The sequence below is a fragment of the Sinohyriopsis cumingii genome, chromosome 17, assembly GCF_028554795.1.
Source record: "Sinohyriopsis cumingii isolate HCF-2022 chromosome 17, ASM2855479v2, whole genome shotgun sequence".
In the NCBI taxonomy this organism is placed as follows: Eukaryota; Metazoa; Mollusca; class Bivalvia; order Unionida; family Unionidae; genus Sinohyriopsis; species Sinohyriopsis cumingii.
In genome coordinates this window covers 90,299,616-90,326,531 of record NC_142977.1, presented here as the reverse complement: position 1 = coordinate 90,326,531, position 26,916 = coordinate 90,299,616, and the positions used below count along the sequence as shown (strand labels likewise).

Genomic DNA, 26,916 nt, shown 5'->3' with positions numbered 1-26,916 from the left:
GATTGTAAAAAATGGATAAAAGAATAAATGAATGATATAAGGTAAGTGTCTTTGAGTTTTGATTTTAAAATAAGAACGTACACTCACGCACTCATACACAGACACGTACTATAAGGGTAAAATGGGTGGGTTTTTTTTGAGTTATTGGCAAATTGAAATTGTATTTCTTTTCGAGAAATGTGGGTGGCCCTGAAAAGGGCCTTTTTCTTCATGGTGAAGGGGTGAGTTTAAGCAATCAACTTTAACTGCCTTATGCCTTTGCCACGGCCAAGGCCTACTTCTGGACTGCGTAATGTTGATGATGATAATGATTGGGTTGAAATCACTAAGGGTGGTACGGTAGGCTTAGTCACAGGGTTGACGTGTTTAGCTCGGGAAGGTCGTATTCTCTTCGGTCGTGATAAAGAAGTCTGATACATTTGTTTCAGACTTCTTAACTCCGCTAAAATGTCCAACAGTACCGTAACCGTTTGATTTTCACCCTCTTGTTTCTTTGCTGCTACTTCTTCTTGCTGTTGCTGCTGTTGTTTTTTTCTTACCTCTTCTTCTTGTTGCTGTTGCTGTAGGAGAAAAGCCTGTTCCGCTTCCTTTTGTCGTTGTATAAATTTCTCCAATTCTTCTTTCTGTCTCTGTCTAAAATTCTCCACTTGCGGTAATGAAGAAGGTAACGAAGGTTCCGGAACAAATTCTTGCGAGGAGAGAAAATCCACAAAATCCCAATTCACCTCTTCTGAAAGTAAGTCCGGGTTCCCTTGGGCGGTCTCCCCTGCTGGTGCACCCCATTGGATCGTTTTCTGAGTTTCCGTCATGTTGAATCACTGTCGCATAGATTGACTGCACACAAGCGCTAGCGAATCTATATAGACTACGTGACGTCACAGACTGCTGTCTTCGGATTGGATGCGGGCTGACTGAATTCTGTAACGCGTGTTCGGATTGGTGAATGAACTCAATCCGTTTCAATCCTACCTCTGCCTATAAATAAACGCAGTTCAGTGCATTGATTCACCTGTTCTCGTCGCTTCAAGATGTGGACCACAGCTGAGTCATCCACCCTTGTGTCTTCCATGATGTTTAGGACAGACATGCTCATGTATGTCCGATCCAAGTGGACCGTTGTCCACAGGACAAACACCAGCCTGTGGATACGTAGGATCTACGTCGAAAGACAAGGATGCCTGAAAAGAGTGCTAATTTACGGGCCAACAGTGAGACGCAGCCTAAGGACAAGAAGAAGACCAATGCGGTGCCCTTTATGTTAATGAATACATTAACATAAACCCAAAGGCCCTTTTCAGGGCCAGCCATATTTCTCGAAAAGAGATAGCCTTTCCATTGCCTACCCCTTTTTTATTTTATTTTTTATTTTTTATTTTTTAAAAAATAGAGACCCTCCCTGTTTCAATTTTACATAGACCCTATACAGTCCCAGGGGTTTTTGTCCATGTTAAATTTACATAGACCCTATACAGACCCAGGGTGATTAATGTTAAATTTACATAGACCCTATACAGACCCAGGGAGGTCTGTAATGCTAATTCCTCATAGACCCTATATCGACCCAGGGATTTTGTCCATGTTAAATTTACATAGACCCTATAGTGACCCAGGGTGTTTTTTAATGCTAATTCCCATAGACCCTATATCGACCCCATTCGCTACTATCATACTTCGAATGTATGTCAATACCTGTCATTAGGAATCAGGTCACAGTTAATTTTATATATATTCTCTACAGCTGTTTCTCAGTACTGAACTTTCCATTGCATCCAACTGATAATAGATCATATAGTTTTCTAAAGTACCTTCAGACGAACTATCGGTGATGTTCTTGTTGTAGGTTATCTGGCATTTTCATTTTGAGAGACTTGGCTATAAATACAGCACCGTACATTGGGTCAGATTTCACAATAAGGTCATAATCAATGCCTCATTACTCACAGTGCACTATTGCCGAAATACACGCGGACAACCACACCATAATGCCCAAATCCTAAAGAATAAACAAATACCTTTAGATCAGTATCAAGAATGCTAAATCTAACTCCTGTATCACTACCAAATGGAGAGAGGAAAATATGCTCTAAAATTAACTGTGACTACATTTGTACTGAACATGAAGTAATAATTGTAATATGATGCCATTAGACCACATCGGCTAGTTACGAAACAAGGACTGAATGACGAGTTGCGAATGCAAAGTTTGTTTTAGTTTGGTTCCCTGATTTATATGCTCATATGTTCGACTATGCTAGACGAATATAGTCATTATTAGTGGAATGCAACTCCGGGAGCATACGAAGCAGTGAGCCAGATTACTTTGTTATTCATTCGTAACTGCTCGGTCAATCCTACGGTCAGTCCAATCTTTGAAATAGCTGAGATGGTCCGGTTTACAAAATATGATTTAGAAACATTATTGCGCCGACAGACAACTGAGGCATCTTTTTGTCTCGCCGAGGAAACTCCCATTCAATCCTACGCTCAATCAAAACGTAGAAATACTCTGTATGTTGCGAATAGATTGTGGTTCTTTCTTGCGACGAAATTTCTGCTGAAAAAAATGTATTAATTTTCCTTAAATTACTTCGTCGATATAAACTGGAGACATATGTTTATCTCTCCAAAATAGCCGAAGGCATTCGGATACGATCTAGCTAGTCCGATAAATCAGCCCCACACCTTTAATAATATTGAATGGTGGTTTAAGGGCTGTTATCGCCTATTCATTAAAGTCTCAAAAAATTTGCTGCCGCTTTTTGTCTGCACACGTCAGTACATATTTTATACAATTACCAGTATTTCTCGCGGCTGTTGAGCTACCGTTGACTGTATGGTTCTTTTGGCGACATGTACATATTATTTCCGGATCAAATCCTATGTTTGGCGACTTGTAAATCCACGTGGAATAACACAACCCTCCTTCCTTTGACCATTTTGAATATCGCACTAGATTTGGCTGTTTCCAAATACCAGTAAGTGTCTAAACTCAGCGCAGATTTCTTCTGGAAAGATTTACATGCAGTAAAATTGCACATTTTACTAACCAGGTGAAATCAGACCCACATATCATCCATCAGCTTCACCACAGATTTGGGGAGCTAATTGATCGGACTACGATCTAGTCTCTTGTGACCTCCGTTACTTGCACATTAAATGAACCAGTTATAGCACAGTCATTACTTTATAAAATGTACCTTATCATTAGTATTAAATTGTTTAATATGCTTGTTAAAAAAGTCGTTGCAACATAGCGAAAATATGGACGTAATTGTAAAACGTTACTATTATAATTTTGTAAGTTCGCCATGATGGCACGCAATTTGATTTTTTTTAACGATATTCGGAACGTCCTCATCTCTTTCTGATGCTAGTAGAATAAATTCGAATCTCTGCAAAAGACTCAGAGGTAATCGCAGTGATACTTCCCAAACTGTTTTTTTTTTAAAATTCTTTTTCAGACGAGTATCGGACTAGATACGAGAAGAACATAATCTTATAACAAGATATGTCATGAAAATAATACTCGACTTCACCTGTCACGTTTGCCTGCCCGCGATTACGTAAGTCAGGAACAAAGGAATGGGTTAGCGCAATGAGTTGTCGACCCTGCACTGTTGTGGAGATTTTGTTTGTACAAGAACCCTTCGTTAGGTGTTAACACTAGCATATGGATGTTAAAAGCTTTATTCTAAGAACAAAGGACCCTCGATGCTATTGTAAATCTCTCCGCTTGACAGATGGCCTGAGGCTCGTCTGTTAAGGTGGACAGACTGGGGCTAGAATTGATATCCAATCATAACTGAGGAAGGGTGGGGCCATCAATCCGAACCAGAACTTAGTCATTTGAACTAATAACGAATTAGTGATTTGTAAGCCGTCGTACTGGTAAAGCAGAATATACTCACTCCGAGGGAGCCACTCGTGATTTGGCGGGAAAATTCTTAGTACATTCTAAGGACAGAAAGCTTCGTAAAGGAAGCTTTTGGGGACAGAGTAGTGAAGTCCCGAGTCTCAGAGAGACAGGATAGAAATAGGCGTTGAACGCCGGAAGGAGAAATAGAGAATAGAATTAGGCGGGGAATAAGCCTCGTTGAAGGAAAGAGAGAAAGAAAAGGAGGAGGAGAAAGGAAGACAAAAGGGGAGGAGGACAGGGAGAATCGGAGAACGCCGGAAGGAGGAAAGCAATTGGCGTAGTAAACTCAGATGTGTAGAAACCAAGTACAGGGGAAAGCCATCTCACACTAAAATCATGTGATGAAATAGGTTGTCACATGGTCGAGAGGAAACAAATTGGTTGAGAACTTAATATCGTTTAATTTGTATTATGTATTAAATTGTTATTCTTTTGGATTTCACCCTTGTGTTCTTAATAATTTAATTGTCGGTATTGCTGACTGGGGGCTCGAAGCTTTACCTCTCTCTATCACTAATTTCACTTCCTACAAAAACGAGCCAGGGTGGGAATTCCTCAGTAATTCAAATAAATGTTGGGAGCATCCCACCTCAACGACTAACAGGGAGTCATATAGAACTTCACAGTGGGCGCTTCGTCCGGGATTTGAATTAGACATAAATATTATTATACGACCTAAAGTTTATTTGTTAGGAAGTATTAGTGAACAGTGTGAGATATTTTCCATCCTGTGTATTTTGAATTTTATGATTTTTCATCTTGTGTATGTTATATTTTGATATTTGCATGCTTGGTAGATTTTTAATTACTTGCAGTAATTTTGAAGCAAATATCGAGCAAATTATCTTACCTGAGCGAAGTTAGTGGTGTTAACAGGTAAGTATTTGGTTAGAAACGTGTAACATCTGTCAATTGTTAGTGAGTCGAGACAAGGTATCACTTACTGTAATATCATAATAAAATGGCTACAGAAAGACAGATGATTAAGGAGTACCGTGCCATGGGTGCGGAAGATCTCGGCTAGGAGGGAGATCGCCTGGCGGCGTTCGTTGAAGAACGCATAAAAGAATGGAAGGCAGAAAGAGCAGCGGACAGAGAGCTGGCCAAGATATCAGCGGAAAGAGAAGCACAGAAAGAGCTGGAGCTGGCCAGGATATCAGCGGCCACAAAAGAACGAGAGCTCGCTCACACTCTCGAAATGGAGAAGGTCAGGTTAGCGGCTAGGGACACCGATAGGGACGACACCAGTACAAGTTCTGGAGGGACCGAACGACCTTTCATCGACCACCGAATGGTCCAGATAAGTATGCCGCGGTTCAACGATAAAGAGGAATCTATCGACGATTTTCTCGTGCAGTTTGAGAAACTCGCTCACGCTCATAAAATTCCTGAACAACATTGGGCGATTAATGTCTCAGCTTTTTTGCAAGGTGCAGCTCGTGAAGTCTAGCACGGCTTAGCTGCAGACGATGCTGACGACTATAATGCGCTCAAGAAGGCCCTTCTTTGCCATTATCGGCTGACCGCCGAAACGTACCGTAAACTTTTTCGGGACTCGACGAAAAAGGCAATGGAGATCCACTCTCAATTCCACACCCGTGTTCGAGGGTTATTTGAGAAGTGGATGAAGATGGCTGAAGTCGAACGATCGTACGACGGGCTACGCGAGGTTATACTCAAGGAACATGTCCTGAGTACTTACCGTCGCGAGTTGACAGTCTTCCTAGCAGAGAGAGAGTACCGGACGCTCGAAGAGATCGCTAGCATGGCGGAGCGATACGAGCAGGCACACTCGAAGAGTGGAGGTTCCGGGGGTGCGGACCGACCCCGACCCACTGAGTCACGCCGTGTGGTTGAGGTAGAGCCGGCTGTCCGTAACCGTCAGGGCGACGGGAGGGTCAGAGGGGGATCTACAGGTAAGGATCCCAACCATAGACCTGGACAGGCCTCACCCACGAAAGCGGGACTTGCAGGTGGGCGAGGGCCGCCGACATGTTACAACTGCAAGCGCCCGGGGCATATTGCCAGGGACTGTCCCAAGGGCAGGCAGACCCAGGTGAATGCCGTCGCTAGGAAGGAGCGCGAGCCGGAGGCAAGCTGTAACCCAGCCAACCTTGCGTCTGCTGCTGTCAACGGAGAAGGTGCCACCATCTTGTATGACACTGGGTGTAACGTTCCAGCCCTTGTCGACAAGAAATACGTGAAGCCCGAAGATTACACAGGGGAGGTAATCGAAGTTCAGTACGCGAACAGCGCGCGTGACTCATTGCCAGTGGCTGTCATTGACCTCGATTCACCGTACGTGAAGGGGAAAATTGAAGCTGCGTGCTTGGATGGTTTATCACATGACGTCATACTGGGATGTCGTTATGTGTTGCCACAACCGAACCCCGAAACCTGCACACCGATGCCTGTGAGTGCTGTGGAAACCAGGTCCAAGAGTCGACAGACGAAAGCGAAGCCGATGGAAGTTACATCGACACCGGTGAGTAACGTTCTTCCGGCCGAGCTGAGGAAGCTGCGACAGGAAGATGCAACTCTGGCGCAGTTGCACAAACACGCTTCAGCAGGAACGGAGAAAGAAACTCCGAATGGCGTGGTGAAGTTCGCATACAAGAAGGGGATCTTGTATCGCCACGCCAGGAATGGTAATGAACACTTTAAGCAAGTCGTCGTGCCAAAGGAGAAGCGAGGTGAAGTGTTGAAACTCGCGCACGAGAGTCTCATGGGTGGACACATGGGAATTGCCAAGACGCGTGACCGTCTTTTCAAAGAATTCTACTGGCCAGGGGTCCAGGGAGACGTTAAGCGGTTCTATCTCTCCTGTGACAAGTGTCAGAGAATGGCACCGAAAACGGATCATCGACCCGTCCCCTTGGGGAGTACACCCCTTATCGATGAACCGTATCGATGAACCGTTTAGACGCGTCGCGATGGACTTGATCGGACCGATAAAACCCGCGTCGTCCACGGAAATCGGTATATTTTAACGGTCGTAGATTACGCTACACGCTATCCGGAGGACGTCGCGTTGCGTAATATTGATTCGGAAACCGTCGCGGAAGCGCTGTTTGGGATTTGGTCAAGAGTCCGAGTGCCCGACGAGATCCTGACCGACCAAGGGACACAATTCATGAGTCGCGTGATGGTAGAGGTAAACCGACTGATGTCGATTAAACATCTTACGACTACACCGTATCGCCCTCAATGTAACGGGCTGGTCGAACGGTTTAACGGGACATTGAAGAACACGCTCAAGAAGCTGTGCGAAGGCCGCCCTAAAGATTGGGACAGATACATTCCTGCAATGCTTTTCGCATATCGGGAAGTACCCCAAGCGAGTTTAGGGTTTTCTCCCTTTGAACTCTTGTACGGGAGGACCGTACGTGGTCCAATCGCCGTACTGAGACAACTGTGGACGGACGATCACGCTGTGGAAGAGGTATGCACTACCTACCAGTACGTCGCGGACTTGCGCAACAAACTGGAGGAAGTTTGTTCCCTCGCACAGGAGAACCTCAAGCGAGCGAAGGCGCGTCAGGCGAAAAATTACAACAAGCGCGCAAAACCACGCCAGTTTGAAGTAGGGGACGAGGTGTTGTTACTGCTGCCCCAAGAACACAACAAGATGCAAGTTTCCTGGAGGGGTCGTTACGTTGTCACCGAGAAGGTCGGAGGTCAAACCTATCGGATACGGCTACCAACGAAGGAGAAATTGTACCATGCCAATCTCCTTAAGAGATACCGGGAAAAAGAGACCGTCAGCGGTTTTGTTATCGCCACGATAGTCACCGAGGACGCCGAAGCGATACGGAAGGTGCCAACACTGTTCCGAGTTGTGCGTTAACGAGGGCTGAGACACCCTCGGACGTGGAGTGCGACCCCATGTTGACTGCGGTACAGCGGGAAGAGATTGAGACGTTGCTGGCCGGGTATTCCGATGTGCTTACGGAAATACCCGGGAGAACGTCGCTTGTCGAGTTCGGGTTAAAGCTGGTTGACGACCGGCCAGTCCAACGGAAACCCTACCCCTTGCCCCACACAAAACGACAAGTCGTAAGGGAGGAAATCGAGGAGATGATTGCTCTGGGAGTAATCGAACCCGCCGACTCTCCGTACAGCTCTCCGGTAATCCTAGTGCAAAAGAAGGATGGCACCCATCGGTTTTGTGTCGACTACCGGAAGCTGAATCAGGTGACAGAATTTCAAGTCGAAATGCTACCTGACTCGGAACATATTTTCTCTTCTGTCTCGAAAGCGAAATATTTCTCCAAGCTGGATTTGTCTAAGGGCTATTGGCAAATTCTGGTAAGGGAGGAGGATAGGGTAAAGCTCGCTTTTGCTGCTCCGACGGGACCTACCAGTGGTTGGTCATGCCGTTCGGGGTACAGAACGCGCCCAGCGTCTTTACTGGGATGATGCGGAAGCTGTTGGAACCCTTGCGCGATAGGGGTGTCCACAACTTCATGGATGACCTCTTGTTAGCCACAGAGACGTGGGGTGAACACCTCACTCTGTTGGCTGACGTTTTGGAGCGGCTACGTCAGGCGGGATTGACAGCTCGCCCTTCCAAATGTCACCTTGGGTTCCGGACATTCGATTATTTGGGACATACCCTGAGCCAAGGCACGCTGTCCCCGGAGAAGTCGAAGGTGGAACAGCTGAGAAACGCCGCACGGCCCACCACAAAAACTGAGGTGAGGTCATTCCTGGGATTGGCCGGATATTACCGGAGGTATGTGGCCAATTTCAGTGCGATTGCGGGGCCGTTGTCTGACCTAACCAAGAAACGGGCCCCGAGTAAAGTTATTTGGACTGATTCGTGTGAGCACGCTTTCCAAACGCTAAAGGATAGGCTTACATCCGACGCGGTTGTCCGTCTACCAGACCTGTCCAAAGACTTCGTGCTTCGTACTGACGCATGTGACACGGGACTTGGAGCAGTACTACTGCAAGAGCACGAGGGCACGCTTTTTCCTGTCGCGTACGGCAGTCGGAAACTGTCTGCTGCCGAGAAGAATTACTCCGTATCGGAGAGGGAATGCCTCGGAATCGTGTTTGGAATATCACGGTTGGAGCGGTACTTGTACGGACGCAAGTTCATATTGGAAACTGACCACCAACCTCTCGCCTATCTCGCGCAGGCGAAATTGTCGAATGGACGCTTAATGCGATGGTCGCTGTTCTTGCAGCAGTATCAAATACAGATTAGATACGTGAAAGGAACTGAGAACGTAGGCGCTGATTTCATGAGTAGAAGCGCTGAAATGTCATAGATCGCTTTGTAGATAATCGTATGTTGTGTGTATATTCGTGTCCGTAGTCAGCGTGTAGTGTCGCTATAATTTTGTTATTTTATTACGTGCAGTAACGCGCATTTGCATTTCAAGTAATTTGTTGAATAAAATCCCGATTTTATTCTCAAGCGTGGGGGGGGGGGATTGTCACGTTTGCCTGCCCGCGATTGCGTTAAGTCAGGAACAAAGGAATGGGTTAGCGACTTGTAAAGCCACGTGGAATAACACAACCCTCCGTCCTTTGACCATTTTGAATATCGCACTAGATTTGGCTGTTACCAAAAACCAGTAAGTGTCTAAACTCAGCGCAGATTTCTTCTGGAATGATTTACATGCAGTAAAATTGCACATTTTACTAACCGGGTGAAATCAGACCCACATATCATCCATCAGCTTCACCACAGATTTGGGGAGCTAATTGATCGGACTACGATCTAGTCTCTTGTGACCTCCGTTACTTGCACATTAAATGAACCAGTTATAGCACAGTCATTACTTTATAAAATGTACCTTATCATTAGTATTAAATTGTTTAATATGCTTGTTAAAAAAGTCGTTGCAACATAGTGAAAATATGGACGTAATTGTAAAACGTTACTATTATAATTTTGTAAGTTCGCCATGATGGCACGCAATTTGATTTTTTTTAACGATATTCGGAACGTCCTCATCTCTTTCTGATGCTAGTAGAATAAATTCGAATCTCTGCAAAAGACTCAGAGGTAATCGCAGTGATACTTCCCAAACTGTTTTTTTTTTTAAAATTCTTTTTCAGACGAGTATCGGACTAGATACGAGAAGAACATAATCTTATAACAAGATATGTCATGAAAATAATACTCGACTTCACCTGTCACGTTTGCCTGCCCGCGATTACGTAAGTCAGGAACAAAGGAATGGGTTAGCGCAATGAGTTGTCGACCCTGCACTGTTACGGCGATTTTGTTTGTACAAGAACCCTTCGTTAGGTGTTAACACTTAGCATATGGATGTTAAAAGCTTTATTTTAAGAACAAAGGACCCTCGATGCTATTGTAAATCTCTCCGCTTGACAGATGGCCTGAGGCTCGTCTGTTAAGGTGGACAGACTGGGGCTAGAATTGATATCCAATCATAACTGAGGAAGGGTGGGGCCATCAATCCGAACCAGAACTTAAGTCATTTGAACTAATAACGAATTAGTGATTTGTAAGCCGTCGTACTGGTAAAGCAGAATATACTCACTCCGAGGGAGCCACTCGTGATTTGGCGGGAAAACTCTTAGTACATTCTAAGGACAGAAAGCTTCGTAAAGGAAGCTTTTGGGGACAGAGTAGTGAAGTCCCGAGTCTCAGAGAGACAGGATAGAAGTAGGCGTTGAACGCCGGAAGGAGAAGTAGAGAATAGAATTAGGCGGGGAATAAGCCTCGTTGAAGGAAAGAGAGAAAGAAAAGGAGGAGGAGAAAGGAAGACAAAAGGGGAGGAGGACAGGGAGAATCGGAGAACGTCGGAAGGAGGAAAGCAATTGGCTTAGTAAACTCAGATGAGTAGAAACCAAGTACAGGGGAAAGCCATCTCACACTAAAATCACGTGATGAAATAGGTTGTCACATGGTCGAGAGGAAACAGATTGGTTGAGAACTTAATATCGTTTAATTTGTATTATGTATTAAATTGTTATTCTTTTGGATTTCACCCTTGTGTTCTTAATAATTTAATTGTCGGTATTGCTGACTGGGGGCTCGGAGCTTTACCTCTCTCTATCACTAATTTCACTTCCTACAAAAACGAGCCAGGGTGGAAATTCCTCAGTAATTCAAATAAATGTTGGGAGCATCCCACCCCAACGACTAACAGGGAGTCAAATAGAACTTCACATCACCAATAGAAAAAGCTGTACATGTAATTTGCAATACTGTTTCAAAATTAAAAACTTTAGAAATCATTCAATTTCAGTTGTCTACAAAGTTTGGTTGCGTTCCTCTTCTAGTCATTGTGAGGTTGTAAATATATCACGACGTACTAACAACCAAGGGCTTATGAGTGACCTCCTGTAATAGTATGGGTGTAAAATTGCAATTTTTATTTTTTCAGTATTACGTTCGTTTACATAACTGCGAAAAATATGTACAGAAAATAATTTGAGATCGGGCGAAATGTCTTCCCAGTTTCATTACTGCAAAGTTTTATCGAAGCGCCTTTTATCAGAAACAGAAAAGTTTTTATTTAAAAAACTGTTACCAGTCCCCTGTACGGCGAAGCTCAAACTGGTTCAACGAGTTTATTTGATTTTTGGTGTCTAACGTGGGTAGCTAATTGTAGTCTTCACCAAACAGATCTTGCATGAATTCATTACATTTCTGCCATTCGAGATTATCTTTTTATTTTAATTATGTTGTAACGCCAAAACTAGGTTTTCGTCAAAACTGGAAAAGTGAGTCACTGACTAATGAGACGAGGCGATGTTTTATGTTAATTTAATGATAACGTACACATGAATATTTACATTGGGTAATTGAGGCACAGATCCTGCATCAGCGTCTGTTTAGAAAGTCGCGTTTAGTTTTATTCTGTTAAACGTTTCAATTTCAGTTGTACCTTGAATAACTACAGCAAATATGTCCAGAGAAATCGGTAACAGATCTACCAAGCATCTTACCAGACCCATAGTACCAGGAAATCTTGCAGGTCTCGCGGTATTAACTCCAATAGTAAATCAATGGAAACACCATGACATTAAAAATTCAATAGCTTCAGATTTCTGAATGCTCATGATTAATTCTATATTTATCAATACATATATCTTCTTAATGCAAGCTGATGTGTAGAGAAGACCATATGAGCCGTGGCAATTTTTTTTATTATCCACATGTGTTTGAAACATGTTTTCAATTCCGCACCAAAGAATCGGGTGCTAATTTCAGTCATGAATTTTACTTTCTGTATAAAGACTGAAATTCCATTAATAGAACATTGTCTAGGATTTCTCGGATTTCTAGGATTTCTCTTTAAAAAGAATCTTTTTACTAAAATTGTAGTTTCATTATCAACCAATACTGGCCAGCCAAGCAATATATACTCTGTTTTATCTTCACCGATTTCTAAACTAGTTGCCATTCTTACGTATGATTAGTGCCATAGGTAAGTAGGACCGCTCCTGTGGCCTAGTGGTTAGAGCGTCCGCCTCGGATACGGGATGTCGTTTGTTCGATCCCCGGCCGAGTCATACCAAAGACTTATTAAAAATGGTACTAACAGCTGCCTCGCTTGGCGCTCAGCATTAAGAGGTTAGTGTTAGGACTGGTTGACCTGGTATCAGGATAAAGAGTCTGGGTGGGACAACATGTTACATGTCTGCGGCATGATGCCCCAGTGTTAGACACCACTATAAACTTCCACACTGCAGACGTAGCGATATGACTGAAAAATTGCTAAAGCAACGTTAAAAGTTCAAATCACACACACACAGTACCGTAAGTCCTGCAGATGCTCAGATAATGTTAATTTGAGACTACCAAATATCAACCTGCCTGGAGTGAATCGGCATAATGTTTGCATAAATATCAGGGAAAAGAACGTTAAAACCACATATCCCCATGCAGATTCTTTAAATCAAGAGAATTTATTTTTATATCATCCATGAGTAATCATTGAGGCACATCATTGATAGCATGACGTCATGATATGAATAAAGTACAGTAAAATAATTAAACAGGCTTTTCTGGTTGCATGTGCGTCGTTGAAAAGATCTTTGTTTTTCAGCTCGATGTTAAGCTGACATTAGGAACCCTAGCACACATAGGTATTGTCTGAAACACAACTTGCATAACACATGAAAGACAGCAAGTCTGACAGTTTTACTTACTGCAAAGCATCAACTATTTTTCATGGAGCACGTGACCGAAAGTAATGATATATTGTTTAATTACCCCCCCCCCCCCACTTAATAATAATCTCCTTTCAAGTTTCGTGAAAGTCCAAGCTTAATATAAATCCCCTTTTAAGTTTGTTGGTGATACAAGTTTAATATTAATCAATTTTACGTTTAATGGTAGTCCAAGCTGTTAATCATGATAGCACAACGGCAGTCTACACCTTTACTCTTAACTTCGCCTGTCTCCACTTCACATGTACGTCTATCATGTCCGAATAGTCACGATGCTGCTGGTAAATATCTCTCTTTCTTTATTTCTTTTAATAATGTATGTGTGTGTCCACAACGTTTCTCCGTTTCAAAGAAGCGTCCGTGTTGTCATGACAGTAGGGATAAAACTATTCAGTGATTCACGAGCTTCTGTTGCAAAGCATAGCAATAATTATTTTTGAAAATCAAATTTCCGAATATACAGGTATGGTTATTCATAGAATAATTGTTGTTCATTCGCATATAATGCAACATTTGGTTCATAAAGTGGAATGTAAAGAGTGGGTGGTGGTGGTAAGATATATTATTGTTCTTTAAAGGTGCGCGATTAAAGGATCAGTAACTCGTATTTTCCACGAACCATACACTTTATAAAAAAAGACAAGCAAACAAATACTTTTTCTGCGATATACACAAAAAGCAATTATTATACAGTTTAGACAGATGTCAGATATATCGTTTACTAAACTATAAACATATTTTCGATGGAATGCAGAAAACATATTAGTCACAAAATATAGTATTTTCAATTAATCATTGGGAAAATTAGCCTTGCCAAGAATCATATATATATATTAGTCCCAACTGGATACCTAATACAAGAATCTCAACACAAGAACACAATACATTTTTCATCGACAAAGTTTTAGTTTTGAAAAGCTGTTCTTCGTTTATTTTCTTTCTCGCTGGAAATTATTCAATCCTGATCCATTTGTTGAAAAATGTAGTCTCGTATGCAAGGAATGTAAACAGCAACACAATAAATACAAAATATTAGGTTTGAGAGACAAAATGTTTGTGTTTGCCATTGGTTTAATTGGGAAATTAGTCTCATGACGTCATTTTAGAGGACAACCATTTCAGCACTATTTTTGTTATAAAATTGCGATAATCATGGTAGCAATCATAATCTAATATAATTACGGAGTTTAAATAGAAGATTATAAAGCAGTGGCGTCACTCGGGTTGGTGTCACCCAGTGCGGTAGCTCATGGTGTCACCCCCATGGTCCTCCTTCCGTAACAGACCATACAGAATCCTTAGCAATGTCATTTTGCTGTCACCCCCTCTGATGGTGTCACCCGGTGCAGTCCGCACCCCCGCATCCCCCTAGCGACGCCACTGCTGTGCCTGCTAGTCATGTATTAAACTATGATCGGTTATCCGCTTATGAAATCCGACTAGACCGAGCAGTGTGTGCTCTGTAAAATTTTCAATTTTCCATTTTGGTGTCACCCCTCTGAGATGGTGTCACCCGGTGCGGTCCGCACCCCCCGCAACCCCCGCCCCCAGCGACGCCACTGTTATAAAGCATAAGCACGTCCGTGCGTTATTTATGGATTAATAGTTGTATCTATTCAAATGGGTCGATGACAATTTGCAAAAGAGAATTTAATGACAAACTGGCAAAGTCGGTTGATTTTCTTTGTCGCTTGTGATTTGTTTTTGGTATGGTAATGGAATTTGATATATGCATTTTACCTAAGAAAATGATTATTATGTAATCGTAACATTCTTCTGTGTTCAAGTTAATTGTACAATGTCCCTCCGGATGGTTCTGTTACTTAGGCTGCATGCAATGAGGTGAATTGTGTTGACAATATGCATTGTGATCTACGTTTGTACGTTTCAGTGTGATTCTTGCTGCTAATATTTAATTTAATTTTGTCATATGTTGTGTTGTATGCGGGGACCGTGTTTGGGTTTCGGACCATACAACGACGGAGCATGCACCGTACTTGACAGAATTCTTGTACGTTCACCAGTAGGTGTTCGACAACACTTCTACGACAATATTGGCTATAGTGCACAAATGAAAGGGGAGGTAAATACCTTTCCGAAACTCAGACCGAGGCAGCCGACCCTGGATGGCATGGCATTGAACCCGTCAAATTGATGTAACGAACATTATAACCCTAATTAGTTCAGACTGTTGTAACGAGCATTATGACCCGAATGAGGTTATGTAGCCTTGTACAAGTTTTAATACCTTTTAAACAGAAAATAACAGACTCCATACATTTTGTAATGATTTATATACAAACTAAAATATGAAACTCAAAAACTGTCCTTTTGTATATCTTGAGTGAAATTTTAATACAATAAAAGGGTAACAATACAAATCTTAGAGAACGGATGAAAAAATCGAAAACATTAAAATTTATATGTTTAGAAGTGAAAAAACAAATAAACTCATCGTAATAGTTTTACCACCTGTTATTAAACTATGTTCAATTATGGTTAATAAAAGCACATACATCGTCACATTCCACATTACGCTAAACCATGCTTCAAAAAACACTGCAAATGGTCACATTCCACATTACACTAAACCATGCTTCAAAAACACTGCAAATGGTCATATTCCACATTACGCTAAACCATGCTTCAAAAAACACTGCAAATGGTCACATTCCACATTACACTAAACCATGCTTCAAAAACACTGCAAATGGTCATATTCCACATTACACTAAACCATGCTTCAAACAATACTGCAAATGGTCACATTCCACATTACACTAAACCATGCTTCAAAAAACACTGCAAATGGTCACATTCCACATTACACTAAACCATGCTTCAAACAATACTGCAAATGGTCATATTTCACATTACACTACGCCATGTTTCATAAAAACGATGCAAATGGTCATATTGTACATCACACAAAAATATAACACTGCAAATTGTTATATTGCACATAACTCAAAAGTATAGCACTTCAAGTCGTAATCTTTCACATCATACAAAGTACAACACTGCAAATCGTCATAATACAAATTACATAAAATTATGCACACAAACCGAATCAATATAATACTTGGATTTTTCGTTGCTCAGTAATACGTTATATAGTTTTATTACTGTGAAAGTATACATGGACATGTTCTTGATCAAAACATTGCCGAAAATAAAACAATATTCTCAATGTTTCGAAATAAATGTGGCCAAACGCTGCTAGTCGAACTGCCGGTGTGTTTGCAAGAATTTATTATTCCATCTTTTTTTCTTCCTATCATCTAGTTTGAGCGATTGTTTGTCATTTATGTGGTTGCACATAAGATACAGTGGAAAGTTTTCATAAACTCCAGTGGAATCAGTCACGACTTTTGTATAAACGAGTATACTGACACTCTATCAACATTCTGGTAAAAACGAGTATACTGACACTCTATCAACATTCTTGTAAAAACGAGTATACTGACACCCTATCAACATTCTTGTAAAAACGAGTATACTGACACTCTATCAACATTCTTGTAAAATTAGTATACTGACACTCTATCAACATTCTTGTTAAAACGAGTATACTGACACTCTATCAACACTCTTGTAAAAACGAGTATACTGACACTCTATCAACATTCAAGACATGAGTTTGAACGTAATGACACAAATTTGAGCAATACATTTGAACTTCATTGATTTCTGGACGTTTCATCCAAAGTGTGATGACGGTTGCAATTTTCCGTACAAATATGTTTTAATAACCAATTGATCACTATGAAGAGCGCTGTAAAAACGTAATTTTGAAAGATGAAACTGTTTACTGTTCTCTCTAATACTAAAAACCTCAAACAGGCAGTAATACAGGAATGTAGGTGAAAAGCAATTTAGACTGATATAAAGGTAAACTCTCTCTATATATAAATGCATTAATACGGGAATGTAGGTAAAAGCAGTCTAGACTGATATAAAGGTAAACACTCTCTCTATAAATGTATTCATTAGTACAGCAAGGAACGGCAAAATCGTCAATAGAACGAATGCCCGGCTGGATTGAGTCAGAGGGAGAACATGTCCGTGGGGGTTGTTATGTAAATAATGAATCTGCTCTTTCTACAGGCAGGGAGAAAATGTTATGCTTAGTAAAAAAAAACTGAAAATCGTTATATAGCATATTACTTGAACAACTGTTGGATTTTTTTTTTTTTGTTGCTGCGAAATTCTATTTGTTACTAACAATCACTATCTTCGAGACTAAACACGGACAGACACTTGTGTTAACATTGTTCTTCATTACATGATTATATTAATTTTATTATAACACGTGCACCCTCATTTTATCAATAGTAAATGCCATGTTATTTGTTGCTGACTGCTCATCATCTGACTGCACAACATACACAAATCATAACCAATCATCGAGAATAAAGTGTATTGGTACGGTCTTTTTAAAATTCTTATAATGTATAAGATTATTTGCACTGAAGATGCAGCTTGTACTTTAAAAAAAAACAACATTTATCTCCAATCAAAAAAGAAAAGAAAAGATAAAAAGCGAGGAGTAATCAGTGCCTCTTGTGATAACCTACGCGTGTTCGAACTGAGATTGGAAAAGTGATCATATAGCTAATACTGGTGGAAATGAAAACCTTTGCAACTATTTTGGGGTACCTTTACCTTACACTTTCTTATCGTTTCAATCGCCTTTCGAAACGTGTCAGTTTCGTACCGTTCAAACCGTCCATCAGACGTCTCTGTGTCTCCGTATCGTACAGTTCAAACCGTCCATCAGTCGCCTGTGCCTCCATACTGTATCGTCTCGCCATTACAATTAATGAAATTTGCTTTTCTACATCAATTTAACTTGAACGAAAGTTAATCGATTTATCTTAAATTCTATTAAATGAGATTAAGTTATAAGAATTGAAAAGAACCGTTCAAATCTTTCTATGTTATAAGGTTAATGTACTGTACCTTTTTTTGATACCATATCGTACTGTTTCGTACCGTTCTAATCGAACCTCCTCATAATTTAGTACGGTTTCCAAACATTTTCGTACCATTGCGCACTGTTTGCCTTTCAGTCTTCATACCACTTCCAATGTTGGAAAAGGAAGTTACTAGTCAATAGGAATGGGGTGGGGTGGGATTTCGTAAAAACTCTGCTATATTCTGTAACAGGATTTTAGTATAGCGGCACGTGAATGTTTGATTATTGATGGATAAGGTCAGGTTTAGCGACATTCCCTATTGCAACATACAACTTCAAAGCACACTTACACTGCTGTCAGTTTGCGTAAATAGTTCTTAAAGCTGAGGTTTCCTAAGTCTCATTAATATTATTCGTCTGGGGTGGACTAAATTTCGTAGGAATATAAACGCTATTTTCGTCCATTTCTACGATGTTCACACACATAACCATAGGATTTGGTCAAGACTCAACAGGTACTTGAAGAAATGTTCTACAACGTCATCTGGGAATATTTCAGTCAAACACTGGACGAGAGAACATCGTAGATAAATTGGTGTACTTGTTACTTATTCCCTTTTTTTCTTGCTGTCTTTCTCCCATTCAACGACGTCTACGTGCAAAGCTTTGTCGAGGTACAAAGCTATGATGCATCCCATGAAAGGACCTCCCCAGTAGACAAGGAAATGTTCCCACTTTTCTGTCCCCTCACATCCAAACGTGTGTCCTAACGCCATTGCCGGATTAAAATACATTCCTGTAAGATGTATACCTGCAAAATATCATGAAATATAACCGTAAGCCCTCTTTTTTGACAAGTTTCCAACTTAAATTTGTTTTCGATAATAGCTGCAAGTAAGAAGTTAAGTTAAGATAAATTTCATCCAATGAAAAAGATAAAAAGAACTGTTTTTTTTGTGAGTGCAAGTGATGTTCCACATTCGTATCAATGCAATAATCAGTCCGAATGCAGCTGCTAAATTAACTAGGGAAATATTACCATATAAGTGTGGAAGCCCTCAGATGACAAAAATCTCTATTAGCCTAACCTGAGCATAGAAATCATTCCAACAAGAAACACATACTTACAGGTCAACATCTGATCCTTTACGTTACGATTTTCATTTAGAAGGTTGAACAAGTCGGGGGAAATGTTTTTTAAATTTACCAACTCTTTTAGCCTGAAAATGGTACTAGAATATATCAAAATAGAAGATACAGTATGTACTCAAAATGCTAGTTATATGTGAATAGTAAAATGTTTCTTGATTTTGTGTAAAATTCAGAAGAGTTTTCTTTGAAGCTGTTTTCAAATGAAAACCTTTCAGCTGCAGAATACTAGAAAACAACCGTCAATTCAAAGACAAATAGAGCTCTCAAGCATTAAAGGGCAGGAGTTGAAAGTTGATTAGTGTTAGGGGACTTGAGGGACTTACCCATGACAATCATGAGAGATCCGTTACAACATTTCAGAAGTTCGTCTACAAAAGACATTTTGGCTATTGTCTGCTTTCCTAACCATGTATCAACAAGAGTGGCTGCCATCTCTATTAGCATTCCTGTCAGAAGAGCCACATTTAGGTCGGAAGTACAAGTAATCTCAAAGTAGCGCTCTCTATGGTCTGGCACCATATCCATGGCCCATATTAGACGAGCAAGTCGGTAGGAGGCCAAGCCTGCGAACGTCTGCACGATAATTTTCTGCAAAGCACCACGTATTGAGATCTGTCTCTCGACCAATTCTACCACAGCCTTACATGGACTTTCCGATGCTCCCATGAAAGTCCTGTTGGCAATTAAACACTCAGTGACGACGGCTATGAATAACCAAACGCTGCCATAGTTTTTCATGATGAAGTTATTCTCGAAAAAGTAGGCACACACCTCCATTGTCGCTGAAAAGTCTGCTACGTATCCGCGAAGCCATTCGGGGGTTACAAATTGGTTCACCAGACGGATTACGTAGCCGCTCGACATGACGATGACGAAATAAACGAGAGTGGCATAGAGGGGAGATATGAATTCGCCCTCTGGTAATTCCCCAAAGACTGCCGCCCAGACATCCTTCCAAATCATGATGTTATCTGCATAGAAGTAAATAAGTAAGAACATGATTATATTTTATTTCAATAGTTCATAATTATATGTTACATCGTGTAATCACCAGCTATATAGTACAATTGTCGATGTGAAGGAGACGAAACTACCAGGAACTGACTACTGATCACGAATGGTCTACTAATAGTCATTTATTGTTATGACCATATTGTCGATCGAATACATTACATCAAAGGATCATGGTACAAAATGTAGCCACACTGCTATCCGCCCTCTGAGCACAAATGTGTTTCGACCGAGATTCAGCGAATCAAACTCATGATACTGCTCAAGTGCAAAAACGGGAAGAGCACGAATAAATGATAAAGCACCGCCTACCTTTTCGATACAGTACAAAAACTACTGTTGAACATGGCAGCGACTTGGTCAGAACACTGCCACAATATAGCCCGGACTAACGAATATATGTATGGCCCTGAACCAAAGTCAAGAATACATATGAGTCTTACATCGTCCTGGAGTCTTCTAACTTAAAACAGATTAAAATAAATGATGTATGAAATAACACTATATTAAATCTTAGAGTTTTTACGTTCCATGCATTCAGTAAGTGCCAAATCTTGAGATTCATGCCATATAGTTTTGTACATCATAATTGTACAGCAATCCAACCTTTTACAGACAAATCATATGGATGCTATGGATGAACATAAGCACTGTTTTAATTAAATTCATTTTAAGAGTTGCCATGCCTTGCATGCCAAACTCTTAGTGTATGCCATGACTTGCATATTTAAATCTAAGTGTATGCCATGGATTGCATATCTAATTCCTAGTGCATGCCATGCCTTGCACATATACCTCTTAGAGTATGCTATGCCTTGCACACATAATTCTTAGTGTATGCAATGCCTTGCACACATAATTCTTAGTGTATGCAATGCCTTGCACACATACCTCGTAGTGCATACCATGCCTTGCACATATACCTCTTAGTGCATGCAATGCTTTGCACACATAATTCTTAGTGTATGCAATGCCTTGCACACATACCTCTTAGTGTATGCCATGCCTTGCACACACATCTCTTAGTATATGCCATGCACATATACCTCTTAGTGTATGTCATGACTTGCACACATAATTCTTAGTGTATGCCATGCATTGCACATATACCTCTTAGTGTATGCCATGCCTTGCACATATGCATCTTAGTGTATGACATGCCTTGTACACATAATTCTTAGTGTATGCCATGCCTTGCACATATACCTCTTAGTGTATGCCATGCCTTGCACATATGCATCTTAGTGTATGACATGCCTTGCACACACAATTCTTAGTGTATGTCATGCCTTGCACATATACCTCTTAGTGTATGCCATGCCTTGCACACATACCTCTTAGTGTATGCCATGCCTTGCACACATACCTCTTAGTGTATGCCATGCCTTGCACACATACCTCTTAGTGTATGCCATGCCTTGCACACATACCTCTTAGCGTATGCCATGTCTTGCACACATACCTCTTAGTGTATGACATGCCTTGCACACATACCTCTTAGTTTATGCCATGCCTTGCTGTATGCCATGCCTTGCATACTTAACTCTTAGTGTATGCCATCCCTTGCACACTTAACTCTTAATGTATGACATGCCTTGCTGTATGCCATGCCTTGCATACTTAACTCTTGGTGTATGCCATCCCTTGCACACTTAACTCTTAGTGTATCAAAAGTCTGAGGTGAAAAAATAATAAAAGTCGATCGAAAGGAATCGCTTTAGCTGCAACTGGAGCATGCTCGAGCGTTTTCGCCATTGATCGAAAAGAAACCACCTCAGAAATAATTCAATGACCGCCACCCCATATACATGTAGCAAATAACGTCACGTAAATCACACTGGGATGACTTGATCATAGCTGAAATATTCCAAAGTTTCTTGCTTCAAACAACTCACTAGAGAATTTTAATAATTCCATAGACGTATCAAAATTCTTTTGACATGGTTCTATTTTTGTCTAGCGTCGTGTGATCGAGTTCTTTGATATTTTATACGATTTTACCCCCTTTTAAGCGGTACTACTCTATCAAAGTCGTTTTGACATGATTTTAGTAAGAAAGTCAAGAAGTGTTTCGGATTAACTCTAGCGACCAGTAACACTGCAGTTAGAACGTACCGTTGACGTAGTTTAATAACCACGTGACAAAAACAGATTTTATCATTTAAGTAATCTGGAAATCCAATAGACAACGCTTGTGCTTAAATATAGAAGAAAAGCAAACAAATAAAACATCAGATTAAAACTGGAATGTAATACTGAAACATTCCTGAATGCAAATTTTGTCTCACATTATGTTGACGCATCAACTTACCAGCAAGAAGAATATCGAGGATGATGGGTTTCTTAGATCTTAAAATATTAAATAACGAACCATCATTTCTGTTAAGCACTACTTGATACAAGTTGTTAAACCTGGCATACAAGTAAGTAAAGATCTAATTTTTGAATATAAACAATTACAACAGCTACATCTAAGATAAAGTCAAAACAAAAATTTATAAAAAAGAATGTATATAATTCTATCCAGGCTGGTATTTTCTCTTGGCATTAGTTTGAATGCTAATGGACCCCTGAGAATACCTCTAAAACGCCCACATAATGCGACAAATTGGACACACAACTTCTGATTAAATGAAATATTTTGAATGAAAGAACATTTACTTCAATAAATAAAAAAAACTTCATGGTCGTCGTCGGAGTTTATAACAACAACAACAACAACAACCAACTTGGATTGATTGGCTGTTAAGGTCCACCACTATAAAAAAAAAGAAGATAAAAAACATCAACACCATTGAGCAAAATGTTATTATGTTATTTCTTTCCATACTCCCTTCTATTATTACCAAGAAATAGTTATTATTTGCTTCTTCTCAAAATATTTCCGTATCAAGTACCAGTATGTGGCTTTGATTAACACCAAAATCAAACCAACACTGGTCTGAATCATTTGCCAACATGCCGATTTTAACTTTTCAGTACTTAAAACGGGTTATTATTTTAAATGGCGACATAGAACCAAGCCGATTAGAAGTTCTACAAGATCTACAGTCCTATTAATAGAATCAAAATATTTTTCCAGTAATCGCTGGAACGACTTTTATCATGTATAGGCTCCTAAAAACATTTATAGTTGTTTCCAGCATGCAGAGAGAGAGAGAGAGAGGGAGAGAGGTGGCGTCGATACTAGGCCCCAGAAACTTCCATGGACCTCCACTGGGAACAATAGCAACTGAAGCACACACACACACCCCATCTCGCTGCTTTGTATCCAATTCCAGATGTTTGGTATTACTTGCGGTTCAACAGGTTGCATTTCTTTATCTGTGTACGGTTTAGTATATTAACGGCTAGAGTCGACTGTTTAGTCTTTCATTTACCAACTTGTACATAGGTTGTAGATATAAACAGCGACGTGAAGAAGTCAGAAGTGACAAAAACAAATCCGGAGTCTGAATAGATCAAACACGCCGTTTCATATCAACTAGAACATCAATAGGTCTTCATAAGGATCTTCTTCGTCTTCTGAGAGAGAGAGCGAGAGAGAGAGAGTTGTTGTTGTAGGGTTTAACGCCATTTTTCAGCACACGATAGGCTATACATGGCGGCCAGTATTAATGGTGGAGGAAGAAACCGGGAAATCACCGGAAAGAACCACCAACCCTCGAGAAGCTACTGGCAAGCTTTCTCACATACCCACATTGGCCGAATCCGAGACTCGAACGCACGCAGACAGAGGTGAGATGGCAATGATCCGTAACGGTGAGCGCTTTAGACCACTCGGCCACTCGGGAGAGAGTACATTATTAATGACCAAAAATGTATAACTTAGAAAACGGTAAATACTAATCTATCATGTCGAATATGTTTATCGCCAACAGTTGATGACATTAACCTACTGGAACATGAAGAAAATCTTTCACTAAGAAATATATGCTTCATCGCGAAAACATCCACTTGATTCGTGAAGAAAGCGTTATCTTAACGAATCCAATATTGTTATTCATGAAAAAGTAATCAAAATTTGACTGAACACGTTAAAACTTAAAGGCTTTCAGCGGGAACTTCTTTTCACGAGTTCAATTTCTTACACGTAGAAATCTCATACTTTCATAAAGAAACCGATTTTCGTGATTTTTTTTATATTCTAAACAAAAAGCTGTACATTTTCTTCACAAAAAAGAAACTATTGTCAAAGTGAATAACTTTATTACCTAAAGATTTGAATCGAAGTGTATCACTTTCCTGAAGATTTTGGGTTTTATCTAAAAGAATACCTGCCGACACAATGGCTGTGCAACAAGACACTTTCTGCATATGTAGTACTAGCTACGATGTTGTAACCTCAACGCTCTTGAAGTAGAGGTACTAATATTAGTTATAATATAGTACCAATTCTGGCTTGATCTGCCTAATCCAGCTTGCCCGATGTATACTATTACAGTAAATGGACACTAATAAATGGGCGTTAGTTATCTATGGCGTCGGCGGGGTAGGGGCTGGTAGTTATGCTATTGGGTATTTGACCCGGGTGCCTTTTTACCTGATTGGTTAGGTAACAGGTCTTTTACCGTCCCCTTACGTAAATGGACAGTCAGGGTTCCCTTAATAGTGTTGGCGTGTTTATTTACATACGCAGCTAATGGAATCATTATGAAATAGTACTTTATTTGTAAATTGTAAAATTAGATGCCACAAGAGGTTAACTCAACTGGCATACCAATATGTAAACTTGTAAAACAAGTCTATTTAAGTCCTGACGCTGTAAAGTGGAAAGAAAAGATAGGAGCACTTAGTGGTCACATTAACTACTAGGTTTTTTAAACAAATATTTATTTTTCCGGATTCATGCTTTGATCAGATTGAATAAGACTCTTACTACCATCCCCTATTACCGAAAGTCAATCACGGTGGCATAACATAACTGACCTTGTTAACATTACTGAAGGGCACAGTGATATTCGATAGATAGATATACATTCTCGATATAATTACGTAATTTGCGTTTGATATAACTTGCAGTAAATTGGAATCAACCATCATTAACAAATAGTATACAAATGTGACCAATATTGAATCTTGTTTTCTAGTCTATGCCCAGTACGCGCTAAAATATGAGCGTGATGTCTACTAATGTTACCTATCAGTCTGCGACATAGTCGTTAAATTAGCGACTCTGTTATTTGGTGATTCACTATCCAATTTAGGATATTATAGCAATGCCGACCAACTCCGAGATCACATCTGTATGTTAAGAACAACAAATGAGTTCCAAACTACGTGGCCCATTTCTTTGTTAATTTTCATGACTTAACTAAAGTCAGTATAACATATCTCTTGTAAGTAAATTTAAACTAAACACAATTCTTTCAAAGAAAGTGTGGTGATGTGTTTTTGCAAAGCGTAAAGTTGCTGATGCTTACTGGACACTTCCGTTGTCAAATCTTTATTTTCGGAGGTGCGAGGTTTTCCACGTTGTAAAGCTCACCTGTTATTATGTACTTTTGAGACAGTGACGTATGTAAGGTAAGTTGTTTGCATTTGAAACATGCACAGTAGAGATGAATGTTGGCATACCTTTATGCTGCTTTGATGTAATGTGGCCGACATTTCTTTGGATATTGTACTTGTGAAAATTGTACATGATTTAAGCACACTGCTAACTAAAATGACTGTTCCTTTGTTCTAAAAAAATCAGCCTGAATTAGTCTAAAGTACACTATCTTTAGCACATATTAAAGTAGGGAAAATTAATGTTGCCCAGCTAGACAATACTAGCTTCTGAAAGTGCAATGGATGAATTACCAAATATATGGAATGTAAAAAAAGTTATCAGATCTTTTTTTTATGCAATTTACCTCTGAAGTCCAGGAAGTGAAAATGACCAAGTGGAGCTAGCAGTTTTTTGAAAGGTGCACACCTGGAGTAAGGCCAAGCTGCATACTCTATAACCCATATTACACCCATCAATCATAACCAAAATAAGAGTTAAAGGTTCTTTGGATTATACCTAAGATATACAAGGTCTTTTTTAAATAACCAGTATAACCAGTGAGCAAACCCGAGGAAATTCTAAACCTATAAAAAATACGAAACTGTAGAAGTTTGGTTACCTAAGAACGAAAACAAATGTAAAGTGGTTACAACATTCATTTTTTTAAAAAATTCATTTGCAATCAATGGAAAATCTCTGGGAATGTGTCCGGAAAAAGTCCGGTCCGGATAGTTGGGTTACAAAAGGCAATTATATTTGGAAGTGAGTCATGGGAAAAGCGTATTGGTTTAGGTATGAAAAGCTAAACAAGCTTAAAAATATGACTTTTACATATTTTTGTATTAATCATTTTTATATGATTGCCATAAAATAATGCAAATAACAATGAATAACATAAAAACAACACATATCTCAGACATTTAATATGGCAACTGTCACCTTTGGGCAATGAGACCTCGTTTCCAAGATTACTTAGTGGTTTTCCAGGCTAAACGTATTCATAATTAATTTTATCTGCCTAGAGTGTTACTTTCTTTAATTTATATTTTCCATCGGCTTCAGATTATAGATTCATCAATCTAATCCCCAGGATGGGATATTTTGCTGATGAAAATAAATTGATTTATGGAAATTAATGAATCCTATATTAGATTTTTTTATAGAAACATTTTAAATTTATTATGCAACGGGATGATTCAACAGAAATCCAGACCTATGATAATTTTTAGTAAAGGTTGTCATGATAGATCTGCATCGTTCGTG

The 26,916-nt window shown here is 40.0% G+C and overlaps 1 protein-coding gene across 3 annotated transcripts in view; it reads right to left on the bottom strand.

Annotated features, from left to right (window-relative positions):
• Positions 1-15,353: 15,353 nt before the first annotated feature.
• Positions 15,354-26,916, bottom strand: part of LOC149779399 (aquaporin-11-like) — a 46,386-nt gene continuing 34,823 nt past the window's right edge. For all 3 annotated transcript variants that reach the window (XM_089940064.1, XM_089940062.1, XM_089940063.1), the window contains 2 exons: positions 19,472-20,119; positions 15,354-18,807 (listed from right to left, as the gene is read on the bottom strand). In XM_089940064.1, coding sequence (XP_089796190.1) covers positions 18,605-18,807; positions 19,472-20,111 — 843 coding nt within the window. In that variant the 5' untranslated portion in view covers positions 20,112-20,119 and the 3' untranslated portion in view covers positions 15,354-18,604. The remainder of the gene's footprint in view (positions 18,808-19,471; positions 20,120-26,916) is intronic.